Below are 16,468 nucleotides of genomic sequence, written 5' to 3'. Positions count from 1 at the left end.
AGTCTTCTTATGAGTCTTGGAAACAAGGGAGGCATAGCAGTATACACAGTAGCTATTAGCCAGTAAGTTACTGACAGAGATACACGAATTGCTAACTCTCACAGACCAGCAGTGTTGTCACTAAACACCAGAGGAGCGGGGAGAAGGCAGCAGAGGCTCCCAGCCGTGGGTCACGGGGCTCCTCATGGCCAGTGTCCACCACGCACCACCCCCATCAGCTCTACCACAGTCTCCCCGTTTCACTTCTGCTCATCAAAGCTCCTTATTTTTCCCAAACCGTCCCGGTTTCTCAGATTCGTCTACACTGCAAAGGCACAGTCAGTTGCTTATTCACGTTTTCCTACCGATACAGGGCCTGGTGCACAGCAGGCCCAGCAGGAGGACGGCGGGACTAGCACCGTGTGACTCGCCAGGGCTGCCTGGGCCCCCGGACAACCCTTCAGAAGCCAGCAGGTCAAGACCCACCTGGAGGACGGCCTTTCCCCCACTTTGGCCCGTTTGGGTCCTGGATCCAGGGTGCAGCTCTCCGCTCCAGTTTTGAGATCAAGTCTGGTTTGGCAGCAGCAGGCCCTGTTGCAGGGACGAAGAGTCACAGCGACATCACAGCTCTGGACTGTCAGGTCAAGCAGCCCATCTGAAAGCCCCAGGGAGGCCTCTGGGTGCATTTCCTAATGAAACCTCCCCACCAGGGGCGCGATGAGCACACCCATTAGGGTGCTAATTTATTTTTAAACCCACAGAGGCACCGAATTAGGGTGCATCCCTTAGCCCCATGGCTCACCCATGGGAGCATGACTCAGCTAAACGGATCTGGAGGGGAAAGGGTGAAAACAGGAAGAAATACGGAGGACAAAATAGAAGGAGAGAGGACAGGGATGATAAAGAAAGCCACACGGGAAGTGCGAGAGGGCCACCAACAACTGTCCCACGCATGTGGCCCTCAGCAACACCCACAGCTGGCCGTGGTGCAGGTAGCTAACTACACGGGGCACCTGGAAAGCCCCCTAACGCTGCCTGCCACCTGCAGTGGAACCTGAAATCCGACTAGAAGAGATGCGTGTCCTTGGGTTAAGCACTGCCCTTTACTGAAAATATGAATATTCTGCAGGGCTATGCGAAGAAATTGCTTTCTTGATTTAAAGTAAAATCCATTAATCCCTACTTACATGATTTTTACGCATCAATGTGAAAGGGTGTATAGCCTTTCTTTGGAAAGACATATACAAGCCACTGGTAACTGCGGGCACCTCTGTGGAGGGACTGAAGGACAAGGTGAAAGGGAGATGATTTTCACTATTCACCTTTGGATCATTCAAATGTATTTATATGTTCCTGTGTGTGTATGTATCCACATATTTACTACTAATAAAAATATAATACATTATTAATCTGTGGTAGATTGAACACTTATTCATCTTCAAACGTCTCTAAAATGAGGGCAAAGGGATAATAATAAAAAGAAGCGTAAGCCCAAGAGAAACATTGTACTAGAAATGTCAATACATTTTTAGATGAAGGAAAGGAGATAAAAGAGAAGAACTAACAGAGCTGACACCAAATGCCAGCAGAGTGGGTAATAAGGACAAAGAAGTGAACTTGACCCCAGAATCCCCAAAAGAGCCAGTACCTGGAGGCACCAGGTGCAGCAGAAGGTGGTGGGTAAGGAGAGACCGGTTCAAGGCCAGGTCCGCTCACCTATTCCGGGAAGCCAGAAAATACCACCACCCTCCCCCAAGGAGGAGAGAGAGAGGTTGGTCTACAGAAAAACTTAACCGGACAGGTTCTGGGCCCTGGGATGGTGGGGTGAGTGAAAGATGAAGAAGAGCTGTGATGCAAACAGATGGAGACAGTCTACAGACCAGAAGCTGCGTTACTCGGCTCCGAGAACACCAGCTTGGGGTACAGCCAAGCAGGAGACTGGAAGTTTTCTTTGGAGAAATGGAATTGCCCCTCCCCAAGCCTCCTCCCTAAAAGACCTACGGATCCAGACCTTGCCGGGCTCTTCAATGAAACATCCAGGTTCACAGCTGGTCACCCTACAATGTAACCTACCCCTTGAGTCCCAGCCATGCACACAGAGCTTCCAGCCAGTTTTTAAGGCTTTACTCTTAAATGTGAATGAACCTAAAGATATTTATTTAAGACAAACTGCTAACAAGTAGGGAAAAGGATTGAAGGAACTAGAGATACTGCAGGAAGCAAAACAAAATTTCAACCCCCTCCCCTCAAAACTAGAACATTCCCACAGAGAAAAGTCATGATAGTTATCCATGAAAAGAGCAATAAGGGCTCTTAGTTTAAAATATGATAGAAAAAAATGTTTTAACTTAAATAGAATTGTTAGAAAATAAAATGGAGGAAAACTCCAGGAAAGTAGAACAAAAAAGACAGAAGCAGGAAATAGGAGAAAAAAATAAAACAAAGCCAGAGGCTTAATTTAAGAAGTCTAATATCTAACTAATAGGACTTTTTTGGAAGAAAGAAAAGAGAAAATATAAAGGAAGAAATAATACAAGAATGTTTCCCCAAAATGGAAACTGTGAGTTTCCACATGGAAGGGAAGCACCAGATATGCAGAACAAAAGATGAAAAAAAATCCGTATCATTAAGCACTAAGTACTTCAAAACACTGGAATAGGCCTTAAAGCTTTTCAGAGTGGAAAAACAGGCTGCGTTCAAAGATTTAGGAATAAAAAGGTATTTAGACTGCTCAACAGCACCTGTAAAACCTAAAATCAATGCTTTCAAAATGCTGAGGAAAAACATTTCCAACCTGGAATTCTATACCCAAACCACATTATCAATTGTGAGAGCAGAATAAGGGCATTTTCAGATATACAGAGTCTTTAAAAAATTTCCTCCCATGAACCCTTTCTTAGGAAGTTACTGAAGGATGTGCTCCAACAAAATGAAGGCATAAACCTAAAAGAAGCAATAGATCCAGGAAATAGGAGAGAGATGAAGGAAAGTCTAAGCCCACAGCTGTGCAGCAGGCCTAAAGTATAACTAGTTTAGATAGAGCAGAGGAATGGAAGACCCAGTGACAGAAGTTTCCAGAAAAAAAAGTGAAACGGATAGGTCACAGGATGTTTGATGATGCGTTAAAGACTCTTCAAAGGAGTTATATAATTCGATGGAGAGTTTGAGAAGAATTGGTGATAGTACAGAAAGCTAGCAAAGTAAAAAAATAAGAAAAAATTTCAATTCCTGGGGGGAAAATCCTACAACAAAGGAAACATCATCATAATATGTCACTTTGATTAGAAGTAAATAATACATAATCATAATCAGGCAAATAATTTACATTGAATTAACCAAAAAAGTATGATATACCTGTTCTGAGAGGATGGAGGGAAGAGAAGTGGGGGCCTGGGGTGATGTAAGAGGGCCATATCTTCATCCTCCACAGTAGGAATCAATAGATAATATCTAAAATCAATAAATCAGGAATAGCAATAAACATATGCAACAGGATATTAAAGTGTGATTCTGTCTGCCTGTTTTGGCTGAAGGCCCCCCCAAAATAGGAGCCAACTCTCCCCCATTCCAAAGCTAGACCACCGAAGCCAACTTGGAAAGAGTGGCTGAAACACCGGGCTGTAACCCAAGCACTTGCCACTAAGAGGGAGTCAAAGCACTGGGAGTGAGGAGGTCAGGAAGTTGGATATTAGAGATGCTTTGGAAAGAGCTGTCAAGTGTACTGTGAGCCCTCCACACTCCCATGGGGAGGGGTGGGGTGGACTGGGCTACTTTCCTCTGACCTTAAGCCTAATGGGAATGACATCCCGACCTGTATTTCCTGGAGCTGTGGGGCTGCTCAGGAATCCAGGCCTGGAAAAGACTAAAGGCATAAACTGACCGATGGTTCCTTGGTGGTGGCCATGTTGGGAAGAGCCTACATTCACAGGGCTTGTCAGAGCAAAGGATATATAAGTGTTTTCCATGGTCCAGATGTGAGCCCTGGAGTGGAAAGAGAAGAGGCCCAGAGCCACTTAAAGGGGCTGCCCCTGTCTGCCTATTGGTGATGCTCCCCTAAGGAGCCCATATGGGGCAGACTGCCAAAGCAGACATTACCCACTGTAGTGAGAGATCTCCAGTAACGGGGGTTTGGGGGAGTGCAGAACCCACAAACACACTTGGAGAATCAGCTTCAATTATCCCAGCTACATGTAACTGGTATCAGATTACATGGATGTAATTCTTGTACCTCTCCTCCCCGCCTACACACCACCATTCCCAGCCAGGATGCAGCAGAAATCCTGGAACAAGCTGGGAGGTAGGAGGAGAACTTCTTTCTTCCTATCACAAGATTCCGGATTCTAGACCTAAAGCAGGTTGAGGTGGGAGAGGCAAGAAACTTCAGCTTTAAATGAAGTCCAGATTTTTAACCACTACACAAGGACTGGACTTTTGTTTCCTGATTTTTTTTTTGGTCAATTTTTGATATCATTTAAAACCTATAGAAAAGTTTTAATAATAAAACAAGGAACTCCAATCATTTGCATTTTGTTCCATTTGCTTTATCATGCCCATGTGCCCTCTCTCCCTCCCTCCCTTTCCTCTCTCTATATGCATAATATATAAATACATATACATGTATATGTGCAGGCTGCACACTGGAGTTACCTGGCAAGCTTTAAAATATATAAGTAATATATATAGATAATATTTTTCTGGACCATTTGAGGCTAAATTGTTTTCATTCCTCCCTTTATCCCTAAATATTTCTGTGTGTAGTACTCAAGAAAAAACATTCTCTTATCGGGTTTGCAAAATTCTAACACGAGCTCCAAGACCCTAACCCTTGCCTATCCCTGCCCCTTGGAGTGTGACTGAAATGTGTGAACTGATATCACGCCCGTAATTACATTACATAGCAAAAGAGATGTTGTCTGGGTGATTACTTAATGTAATCACACTAGCCGCTTAAAAGCAGAGGAAGTCAGAGAATCGAAACACCAAAAAAATTCAATGTATTATTGCTGGCCTAAGGATGGAGAAGGCCATGTGGAAAGGACCTGGGAGCAGGCCCTAGGAGCTGAGAATGGTCGGCAGCCAGAAAGCAAGTGGGGACCTCAGTCCTACAACCACAAGGAACTTGATCCTGCCAACAACTCAACAGCCCAGTGATTCTTCCCAGAGCCTCCTGATAAGAGGCCAGTCTGGCACACTTAATTTCAGCCACGTTAGACCCTAAGCAAAGAACCCAGCTAAGCCCACCTGGACTTCTGAACTCCAGAACTGTGAGATAATAAATGGGTGTTTTTTAGCCATTAAATTTGTGATAATTTGTTATGCGGCAACCAAAAACTAATATGTCTTATATAGTCAAAGTATAATGATCAAAATCAGAAAATTTAACATTGATATAACACTATAATTTAATCCACCATACTGTTTTCCACAGTGACTTACCATTTTATATTCCCACCAACAGGGCATAAAGGTTCTATCCTCAGCAATAGTTGCTGTTTTCTATTTTTTTGATAGTAGGCATCCTTATGGGTGTGAGGTGGTATCTTATTGTAGTATTGATTTACATTTCCCTAATGATTGTGATAGAGTATCTTTTCATATGCTTGTTGGCCATTTGTACATCTTCTTTGAAGAAATGCCTATTCAAGTCCTTTGTATATTTTTTAATCAGGTTTTTTGTTGTTGCTGAGTTTTAGGAGTTCTTTATATATTCTGGATAGTAAACCCTTATCTGATATATGATTTGCAAATACTTTCTCCCATTCTGTATGCTGTCTTTTTATTATATTTATATGTATGTCTTTTTTTTTTTTTTTGCGGTACGTGGGCCTCTCACTGTTGTGGCCTCTCCCATTGCGGAGCACAGGCTCTGGACGCGCAGGCTCAGCAGCCATGGCTCACGGGCCTAGCCGCTCCACGGCATGTGGGATCTTCCCAGACCGGGACACGAACCCGTGTCCCCTGCATCGGCAGGCGGACTCTCAACCACTGCGTCACCAGGGAAGCCCCACGTATGTCTTTTGATTCACAAAATTTTACAATTTTCATGAAGCCCAACTTGTCTATTTTTTCCTTTCTTGCCTGTGCCTCTTAGTCCATCTAGCTAAAGGTTTGTCAATTTTGTTGATCTTTTCAAAGAACCAACTTTTGGTTCCATTGATTTTTCTCTAGTTTTTCTATTCTCTATTTATCTCTGCTCTCATCTTTATCATTTCCTTCCTTCTGCTACTTTGGGTTTAGTTTATTCTTCTTTTTCTAGCTCCTTAAGTTGTAAAGTTAAGTTGTTGATTTGAGATCTTCCTTATTTTTTTTTTTAGTAAATTTATTTTTATTTATTTATTATTTTTGGCTGCGTTGGGTCTTCATTGCTGCGTGCGGGCTTTCTCTAGTTGATTCACTTCTCTCTTGCTGCTTCCAAGATTCTGCCTTTGTTTTTGAAATTCTAATTATAGTGTGTCTCAGTGTGGGTGTCTGAATTCATCTTACCTGGAGTTTGTTGAGCTTCTTGGATGTTTATATTCATGTCTTCGATCAAATTTGTAGAGATTTTAGCCATTATGTCTTTCCCTTTCTCTCTCTCTTTTCCCTCTGGGACTCCCACAATGTGTATGCTGGTCCACTTGATGGTTTCCTGCATGTCCCTTGGGCTCTGTTCACTCTTCTTTGACCTTTTTTGTTTCTGTTTCACAGGCTCCATAATTTCCATTGTCCTATCTTCAAGCTTGCTGATTCTCTATTCTGCCTGCTCAAATGTTTTTGTATTCCTCTAGTTAATTTTTCATTTCAGTTATTGTAGTTTTCAGCTCTCAGTCTTCTTTCTAGATCCTTCTTAGGTTTCCTCTCTTTATTTATATTTCCATTTTATTCATACATTGCTGTCTTGGCTTTCTCCACATCTTCCTAAATTTCTTTTAGCATTTTTAAGACAGTTGTTTTAAAGTATTTATCTAGTATACCTGCCATCAGGTCTTCTTCAGGGACAGTTTTTATTGATTTAGTTTCTTCCTTTGAATGGGTCATACTCTCCTATTTATTTGTATGCCTTGTGATTTTTTGTTGAACACTGGATATCTGAATCTAATAATGTGGTAACTCTGGATATCAGATTCTCCCCGATCCCCAAGGTTTGCTGTTTTCATTGTTTTCGATTATTGTTATTATTTAAAAATTTTTAATCCTTATAGGCTACTCTGTGCCAAGGATCAACCTGAGGTGTAAACTTAAAGTCTTCTCAGGTCTTTTGGAGTCTTTCCCTGGGTATGCAAAATCACTTTCTAATTTTCCTTCTATATGTTTTTGAATGTCCTAGTCTTTAATGTCTGGTTTTCAAAAGAGGGAAAAGAGAAAAGTTAAGAGAAGGGGGAGGAACTTGCAAAAATGGGGGAGGTGCAACAACACTGGCTGCTTACTTCTTTGTCTGCACCTCTGAGATGAGAAGCAGCGATCGGTGATCACAGCACTGATCCCTGATGCTTAGAGGACAGCATTCTTTTTGCCCACCCTAATTCCTGCAATCTGTGTGCAAGCGGCTCCAGGAACATCGTAGGGGTGGGAGATGGGCAGCTGCTAAGGTGCTAAGAGCTGAAATTGACCGAACTTCACCACAATTTACTTTCCAACTCTTCTCCTGTAAGTTGCAAGCCTTTGACAGATTTCAGAGTTCCAAAATAGTCACATCAGACAGATTCTACCAGTGCAATTGTTGTCTACCTGAGGAGACAGATTCCTAGAGCTCCACCAGAGTCCTCCTCCTAATCAGGACATTTTTGAAAAGTACTGTACTGGACATTTTATTAATTGAAATTAGATCATTAATGTGACTAAAAAGTGACTGGAGGACTTTCTGTTTACCTGAGTGTGACAAGTCATGTGCCCTGCCCCAGGTTGCACCCTGTAAAGAGAAACCAAAATGGAGGCCACAATTTGAACAGACCCCTGGACCAAACACTCACAGTCACACAACCAAATCTTAAGCTGTCCTGATTTCCTCAAAATGCTGACTCTGGTCTTAAACAAAATTGAAGTTTCCTTCATGTCAGTGTGACCTTACAGTTTCCAAGCCAATCAGTACACACAAGAAAAGGTACACGGTGCTACGACCCTAAAGAGAATATAATCACAGTTAAAAAACAATGTACTTCTTCATTCATGTTTTACAAATTGAGCTTTAACTGCTGAGAGCCAAGTTTTTAACCACTTTGGGTTTGAAGTCTCCCAGTTCATGAACAGTTTGTTCCTTGCTCAAAAAAATATTCATAGCAAGTAAAGCTCTTTGAATTTTCTTTTGGCAACCCAAAGAGTGAGAAAGAAAATCCCCAAAGAGCTAATCCAAACAAGTGCTGATGGAAAAGAGTGAAGCTGTTTTATGAGTGCCTCCTACTGAAGTTCATGCTTTTAAAAATAACGTCTACAGGTGTTACTCAGAAATAATGAAACAAGTACTGGAAGAAACAGCTAAAAAATTGGGGGGAGGAGGACCTGGCAACAGACAATGGTAGGACAGGGAACTGTCATTTTTTGTTATATGTCTTATGAGAACTACTTTGATTAAAGAAACGTAATTATGAAGAAATGTTTTTTAAAGATTTACTGAAAACATACATGATACTGAGTATCCCTGGATGTGTTTGCCTAAGTTATATTACCCTGGGGATTGGTCACTTTTGATTGCCCCTAGCACCACCACACTGGCCCCAGTAGTGCTGTACCCCAATCACACCTCTCTGAAGCTACGGCTGAAATGTTGCCAGAAACCTTTTCTTTTTGTTCTCTTCAGAACAAGTGAAACAGAAGGGAATTTTCAAACAGATTTTCCTATGTCTTAGTAATGGAAAAGTGACTAAGAATACATAACTATAGCATGGCCACACACACACACACACACACACACACACACACACACACACTCCATAAAAGCCCATAAAAATGGCTTGGCCTACAAAGACAGATTCTGATCCTTCCAGGCTAACTTCAGCCCAAGGTTGGCAGGCCTGCCAACGAATCAGTTTGGAGACGGCCACTCTGGCACCTTGCCTTGGTTCCTCTCTCTCTAGCTCAGCACGGCCCCCACTTGGAGGCCGTATATGGCCCACCATACAGCAGCTGGCCTCCTAGTCATCACATGAGCCATTCTAACTCCTGCTCATCTCATTGAGGGCTCTCCCACTTAGTTTTGCTTTCCACTTAGTGACATGACTTCTTCCCTCAGCTATGTGAGGTCTAGCTGTAGCTGATGACCTCACATGGAGAAAAGACACTGCCCACCTGAAGTGAGTGACCTGCCACTCAGCATATGATGACACCTTTCCTAGTAAAAACGAGGGTTACCACATAGTCCCTATATTGGCTTTTCTGTTCTTACTGACAAATATTAGTTTCTTAACAGTGGAATATAACTGAGTTTTCTTTTTTTGCAGGGGAAGCAAGAGACATCACCAAATATGGCCAAAGTTTGAAACCAGAATTTAAAGTACAGAAATAAAAGAACAGTTGGAACTCTACAGAGTGATAAATAGTTCTAAGCAAAAGCAAGTCCACAAAAGTAGAGGTTGACACAGGAAAGCATTAAAAACAACATAAACCTCTTCTTTTCTCCATAATCAAAATGACTGTCCTCTGCAAGTTCAGTCCTATTGATAAGAGAGCTGGTGAGGCCAAGGAGGCTGTTGACAGGTGAGTGGACCTGACCTGGAAACTACCATCAGTTGAAAAGCTTTAGTCGACGCAATTTAACTGCCACACAACCGACAAATTAATATTAAATTTGCATCAAATTGAGACTGTCTTTTTAAAAACAGGTACAAAAATTCTAAAACCTAAAAGAACAAATCTACTAGTTGTAAATCCTAATAAGAGCAACGGAAGAATTAGCTGCGTTTCTTCAAATGATAAGAGCAAAAGGAAATCAACGGCATGAATGTGCTGCAATGTAGCATGATGAACACCAGACCACAAAGACCCATGACCTGACCTGAGCTGGGCTGAAGCAACCACAGCCTCTCACCCCAGGGCATCAGCCCCTTTCTGCACCTCAGTTCTCATGGAGGCGGAGGCAAGAGCACTAACAGTGACCTACAGAGAAGGTCTGAGACAGCCAGACCAAACTATTAACCCTCTTGCTAGGGGGACTGGGGATAGGAGTGGAGACTTCTAAAAAATCCTAATACTGCTTGAATTTTTAAATAATCTTATATTATCCTTGGTGCTATAGTTATTTTAATATTAACAATGATTAGCGCAAATCTTGAAACTAAAAGAACTGGAGTCCAACTGGTAATAAACATATACGAAGCAGGAATTTTAGCCAAGTCTAATGCACGTGCAGTAGGTGGAATAGTAAGAATTTCAGTTTAGCCATTTTCCAGCTAAATGGGTGGGATTCTCAAAGCCATTGGGCTGTTTTCTCACCTGAAAATACTACTACTACCTGCTTTACAGGTTTGGTTTAAGGATTAGAGAGCAGATACGCAAGACACTCAACATAGCCTTTGGTAGGTGTTCAGTCAACAGCAAAAGCGCCTATTATTATTTCCAGACATAAGAATAAAAGAAAACATAAAGGCTTCCTGTAACACCCAACAGAAGCAGATCACAGTACTTCAATTAAAAGATAATAAACGTTAAAAACGGATGGGAGTGGACTTTCCTGGTGTTCCAGTGGTTAAGAATCCACCTTCCAATGCGGGGTATGTGGGTTCAATCCCTGGTCGGGGAACTAAGACCCCACGTACCGCGGGGCAACTAAGCCCGCGCACCTCAACTACTGAGCCCACAGGAGCCCCTGTGCCACAACTAGAGAGCCTGTGCGTTGCAACTACTGAGCTTGCGCCGCCACAATTAGAGAGAAGCCTGTGTGCTGCAACGAAGAGCTCGCTTGCCACAATGAAAGACCCACGTGCTGCAACTAAGACCCGACACAGCCAAAATAAATAAATAAATAAATAGGAAGGAAATTGAAAAACCAAACCAAACCAAACAAACAAACAAAGATATAAAAAAAAATGGATGGGAGGGGCTTCCCTGGTGGCGCAGTGGTTGAGAGTCCGCCTGCCGATGCAGGGGACACGGGTTCGTGCCCCAGTCTGGAAGGATCCCACATGCCGCGGAGAGGCTGGGCCCGTGAGCCATGGCAGCTGAGCCTGCACGTCCGGAGCCTGTGCTCTGCAACGGGAGAGGCCACAACGGTGAGAGGCCCGTGTATCGCAAAAAAAAAAAAAAAAAAAGATAATGCCAAATAATATTAGGTTTTCTATTTTTAAAATACTTGTCACAGGAGGATAAAGTATTGGAGGAAGAAAACCTTGTCAAAGCAAAAATAATAATTAGGTCCACTATATTTCAACACTGTTTTACATCCCAGTTATCAGCTTGAGGCCCTTTAAAAAGTTATTTTTAAACATACAAATCATTTACGTTTGGCCCCAGTTATATCCTCAAGGCTCCTTAAAATGCTTTTATATCTCAAGCATGAAAAATCATCTCAACTGGAGGACAGTTGAAGGATAAAAACTGGAGACCTAATTAAAGTAGCGAGAAGGACTCACACATGCAATTCCGTTCCTAGACCCCTGGACCCATTTTAATTCCACAGACAACTGAAGAGGACAGCCCCATCCTCTATAAAGCCTTCCCTGATTCCTGCCCTCAACCCTCAAGCAAAATTAATTACCCCTCCCGTGGTTATACTTATTGTTCATCCAAACAACACTTAACTGAGGCTGAACTGTCCCTTAATTTCCCCAGTTGGTTAAGATTTCCCCACTTCCTAACATACGGAAGTTAAAAAGAAAATGCTGCTGTCTGGCTGAACAATCCAAGTCAGGCCCAGGTTGTGGGAGACACACTGTTACAGCACTGGTCACCCACCACTTTCCCCATGACTTTCCACAGGGGTGCAAAGGGCAAAGGGCATCACTGCTGCTCACTCCTTCAAAGGAAAACCAACTTCTTGTAAGTGGGTGTGTAAAACGAATTTCTCTCTCGCTCTGTATTTTTATTTTTATTTATTTATTTATTTTTGGCCGTGCCTCATGGCATGTGCGATCCTAGTTCCCCAATCAGGGATCAAAGCCGGGCCCCCTATATTGGAAGTGTGGAGTCTTAACCACTGGACCACCAGGGAAGTCTCTCTCTCTCTCTTTTAAACGCTGTCAGTGGTAGTGATGCTCTTTGAAGGTGCACTTGGTACAAGTGCCCTGGCCCAGAACACGATTACAGCACCTCTCTCCTCATAAAAGAAACAATTTTTCACAGCCTTTCTGAATGTTTGGGGAGCCATTTAAAAATTGTGAACAGTGATAAAAACAAGTAGTCTATAGGTCAAGTATGTTCAGAAAATAATCCGTATCTCAGCTGCACATGAAAGGGCAGTGTGTAAGCTGGGGATATGACATCAGGTAAGCCACAAACACCCCAATTTCCTATTCCGTACAAGTCACGATACAGGTCGCTGTCGGAATTCCTAAGTTATGTACAGCAGCCTGTTCTGCAAGGTTTCTGTTACAATATATGCTGGTAAAAAAATAGTAAATAACAGCTGTGTAAGATGAAAAGTTGTCTTTTTGGTGCCACGTGAAAATCCTGGGTGTCTGATGGAAAAAAGAGGCAAAGAACAAGAAGCAGATGCAGGAGAGGAGCCTCTTCTGGGAAAGTAATGAACAGCACGTGCTGTTCTTCATTCTCCAGTGCCTATAACCTAGTGACGCCCAGGCCGAGACCGCCCGCCATGCTGGCCCCTGATGAAGCAGCCCCAGCACAAAGTAGAGCGCGGAATCCAGGAATCCTCCCGGAGGCCCTTTCTCGCCTCCCTGCCTTTGCTCACGCTGTCCCCACCTCTGACATGTCTAGATGCCCATCCCTGTGCACCTGGCTTTCAACTCAGTTAAAATATTTCATACTCTGTAAAGACAGCCCTTATCCCTCCCTCGGATGCCTGGCCAAATTAAGTCACTCTTTTCAGCAGCTCCAGGACACTCTTCCTGAATCTCTAATGGAGCTGGTGTCATTGCATAGTTTCTTATTATATATAGTGTCTGTCTCTCCCACAAACCTGCCAGCTCCTTGAAAGCAGAGACCGTGACTCGTTCACGTCCATCCAGCACGTAGTAGGTACTCAATAATGTTTGGTGGAAGATGGATGATGGGTGGGTGGATGAAGAGGAGATAAAGCACAGTACCTCAAAGCAGGGAGAGTTCTGAGACGCAGAGATATAAGCACTCTCTGCCTATGCACAGTGAGGGCAGAAATGGGAACACGACTACAAGCCACTGCTGCCCTCGTGGGTCCCCACGTCAAGTGATGGTGGCAAACAAAGGTCTACACGGATCTTTACCCAGGGATGCCAACAGCTCATAATTCATCCGCATCACGTCTCTGTACAGCTCCTTCTGCCGCTTGTCTAGCGTGCCCCACTCCTCCCGGGTGAAATACACCGCCACATCCTCAAACACCACGGGAACCTCCTCAAACAGCCCCTCTTCAGAAGGATCCTGCAACAAAGAGCAGCAGTCACTCAATACTCCTCTCACGTCAGACACCCAGCATGATCCTTCCGGGGTCCTGCTCAAGGCCTTTTTCTCCTGGGAAGCCTGCCAAGAGGCCCCGATGCACTCTGAGGAATTCATTTATCCACCAAAAGTCAAAGAAGCAAATGTGTGTGGCCCAGAATTAGCAGGTAAAAACCAAACGAACCTCAGTGTTATTCTAGAAGGAAGGAATGATCCTTCCTCTTCTTTCCTGGAAGGAAAGGAAAATGCACTGAGGAACAGGGGTCTTGCAGAACCTCATGGCTGCACCCTGTTCTTTACAGCCCCAAGGGGCACCTTCTACTCATCCACGACTGCAAAGGTAGCCAGCTGCCTCTAGCAGCCCCTGCTAAGGTTCCCCACCAGGATGGGAAGGAAGAAGCAGTGAAAAAGAACTAAACATGCTCATATTCAGTGACTAGGTTAACACACACTTTACTGCTAAAGGAATTCAGATTGTAAAAGGTTAGACCTGTTTATTAGCTTCGAATACTAAAAACTAGAAGGAACATGAACATGAAGGGAAATGAGCTTTGTCACTTTTCTGGATTCCATAAAAATTCGAGCTTACTAACTTTACGTATGATGTTAGGCACGCGGAACGTCTGAGCTCTTCTCATCGGAATACCAGAGGGGTTGCTCAAAGTGATTTGTAGCAAAATCCCGCTTACATGGAAGAGTTGAGAAAAGGGGCCAGATCTGGTTACTCGAAGATTCCAATTAATACAGTTTCTTTGCAGGACAATTTTCCAAAGAATTAGAAAATAAACCTATTTTATTTTACAAAATAAACCTGAGGTGAGAACTAGAGTCTTTGAGGGCCCACCAGTGCTGCAGGGAGTAGAAGGAAAGCACTGGGCTGGCGGTCAAGGGCTCTGAGGGGAGGTCACTGCCGCAAGAGCCCTTGTTCTCTGGCTACGTCACTCCCCCCCTAAGTCTTAGTTGTTCCCCAACAAGATGAGTTTAACTAGCTTTGCTCCACCCACCTCATAGCAGCATTAAAAACACTACATAAAAGGACACGTCTGAAGAAACTTTGCAGTGTTTAAAAGTGCTACATGATTTTGAAGTTAACGTTAAAAAATTTGTTTACATTAATTATTTAAGAGCTCTGTGGCTGTTTTGTGGCTGTGGAAAATCTCCTGAGTTCTGTGGTCATTCTGGATTCTGGATAAAGATTACTGTTCTGAATTTAGGTGCTCTCTTTAGATCAGAAGTTAGAATATCCTGGTCCACTAATTATGTTTTGTCATCTGCCAAAAGGAGATGATGAGAGTAGGGCTGTTGTCACAAATAAAGGAGATAATTAATACATGCAAAGCACTTAAAACAACACCCAGCACATCACAAGCATGTCAGCTTATGGTAACGTTATACAGAATCCTTCCCCTTGAGCAATCATTATAAACGTATTACCTGGCCACGGGGTTCAGGTGAGTCATTACACAAAATGTTAACGTCTGAGGAGCTGCGGATGTCATCAGCAATTTCTTTTTGCCTGAAATCAGGAATGCAGTCTAGGTACAATGCAGGAATTGCTCCACGCCCTCCAGGGTCCTCCAGTGCAGCTCTCGAGCTGGGCAGGAGCTGGACCATGTTATCATAGATCCCCTGAGGCCCTGGGGGGTAACATATGGGGTAATCTGCAGTGAAGAGGTGTCCCGGACTGGCCAGCACCTCTCTGGACACGTCGTGGATGCTCCGGAAACGGGCTGCCCAGCTGGGGTCCCGAGCTGCCAAGGCCTTGGCACAGAGCACGTGGGCCTTGCTCTTGGCGTGGTATTTGAGAGTCTCCACCTTGAATGGTCCTGTGTAACCTTCTATTAACCTTGACCGTTTGTCTCTGACGGATGGGTACTCCCGGCAAGCCGAGCAAAAGAGAGCCGTCCGCTCCTCGTTCATGACCAACCATGGGAACTGCGCAAACCATGCCTTCTGGATGGACCGGGGTCTCAATGGTTTTCTGCTTCTTCCTGTGCAGTCTCCCTGGAGGCTGCCACCCTCTGAGCTGAAATGCGAAGGACAGGCTTTCTTCTGAGGAGGCAGGTAGAGTCCAGCTTCTCTGGCGGGACTTTGCATGTCCATTTCTTCCATGAAGCCCATCTTGTTTTTTCCTTTAGAAAAAAGAAACACATGGAATTTTCTGACATCCTATAGGTTGAGTCACTGCAACTCACAGAGGTGCTTAGATCCATGGACTATCAAAGCTGCAACCACACCCACAAAGTGACAGCCTGCACCCGTGTTCTCTTCTCTCCAGCCCCCAACCCCCAGGTCCACCTTGCCTAACCCAGAAGAAACCAAATGGGCTTTAAGAAAACAGTTGTTTTTTTTTTGATATAAAGGACAGATATACCTGGCAAAAAAGAGATCTCTGCAACCTAAAACAGTGGCACAGTCTTCAGGAGAGCAGACTTATTTATGGATAAGAACACTGAACTAAGAGAAGGTAGGGTTAAAAAGGTAATTAAAGCAAACACTGCAACTGCACACTTGGCAGGAATCCCCCTCCTTGGTACCCCTGCCAGACAGGCATCTGCACTTTGCTCATGTACCTTTAGAGCAAGAGAGCAACCTACCTTCCGGGCAGACAGTTTGCTCCCCAGAGTCTTCCCTGAGCTGCAATCCATCTTTGAGTACCTCCCCCTCAGGAGTGCTACTTCAGCCCTTCCCACACCACAGCCCTTCCAAGAAGTGAAAAATCCCATGACGTCACTAAGACTTTTCTTCTTTAAGCTAAACCAGCAGTTTCTTTATTCACTCCTTGGTTGAAATGCAGCTTAGACAACTCTAACTCCTCTGGAGCCATTTATTATGCACCAACAAGTTCAGATGCCCAGTGGGCAAGGACTCAACAGTACTTTCTCCCGGCCAATGGACCAGTCAGTCTACGAAACTGTAGCCAACCCCGGAAGCACAAAGCTACGAGTAAAGAGTCAATGGGCTCAAGGTTAAGAGCCAAGCACAG

At 43.9% G+C, this 16,468-nt stretch overlaps 1 protein-coding gene across 1 annotated transcript in view; it reads right to left on the bottom strand.

Moving 5' to 3' along the window:
• The window catches only part of ZNF862 (zinc finger protein 862), a 29,292-nt gene that overhangs the window by 4,468 nt on the left and 8,356 nt on the right, over nucleotides 1–16,468 (bottom strand). Inside the window, exons 4-6 of the mRNA XM_069541038.1 lie at nucleotides 14,917–15,614; nucleotides 13,308–13,464; nucleotides 466–570 (exon numbers count right to left, since the gene is read on the bottom strand). Of these exons, the coding sequence (XP_069397139.1) occupies nucleotides 466–570; nucleotides 13,308–13,464; nucleotides 14,917–15,614 (960 nt within the window). The remainder of the gene's footprint in view (nucleotides 1–465; nucleotides 571–13,307; nucleotides 13,465–14,916; nucleotides 15,615–16,468) is intronic.

Source organism: Delphinus delphis, chromosome 9 (assembly GCF_949987515.2).
Source record: "Delphinus delphis chromosome 9, mDelDel1.2, whole genome shotgun sequence".
In the NCBI taxonomy this organism is placed as follows: domain Eukaryota; kingdom Metazoa; phylum Chordata; class Mammalia; order Artiodactyla; family Delphinidae; genus Delphinus; species Delphinus delphis.
Note: the sequence above shows the minus strand (reverse complement) of the source record. Positions and strands in the feature narration are given on the sequence as shown.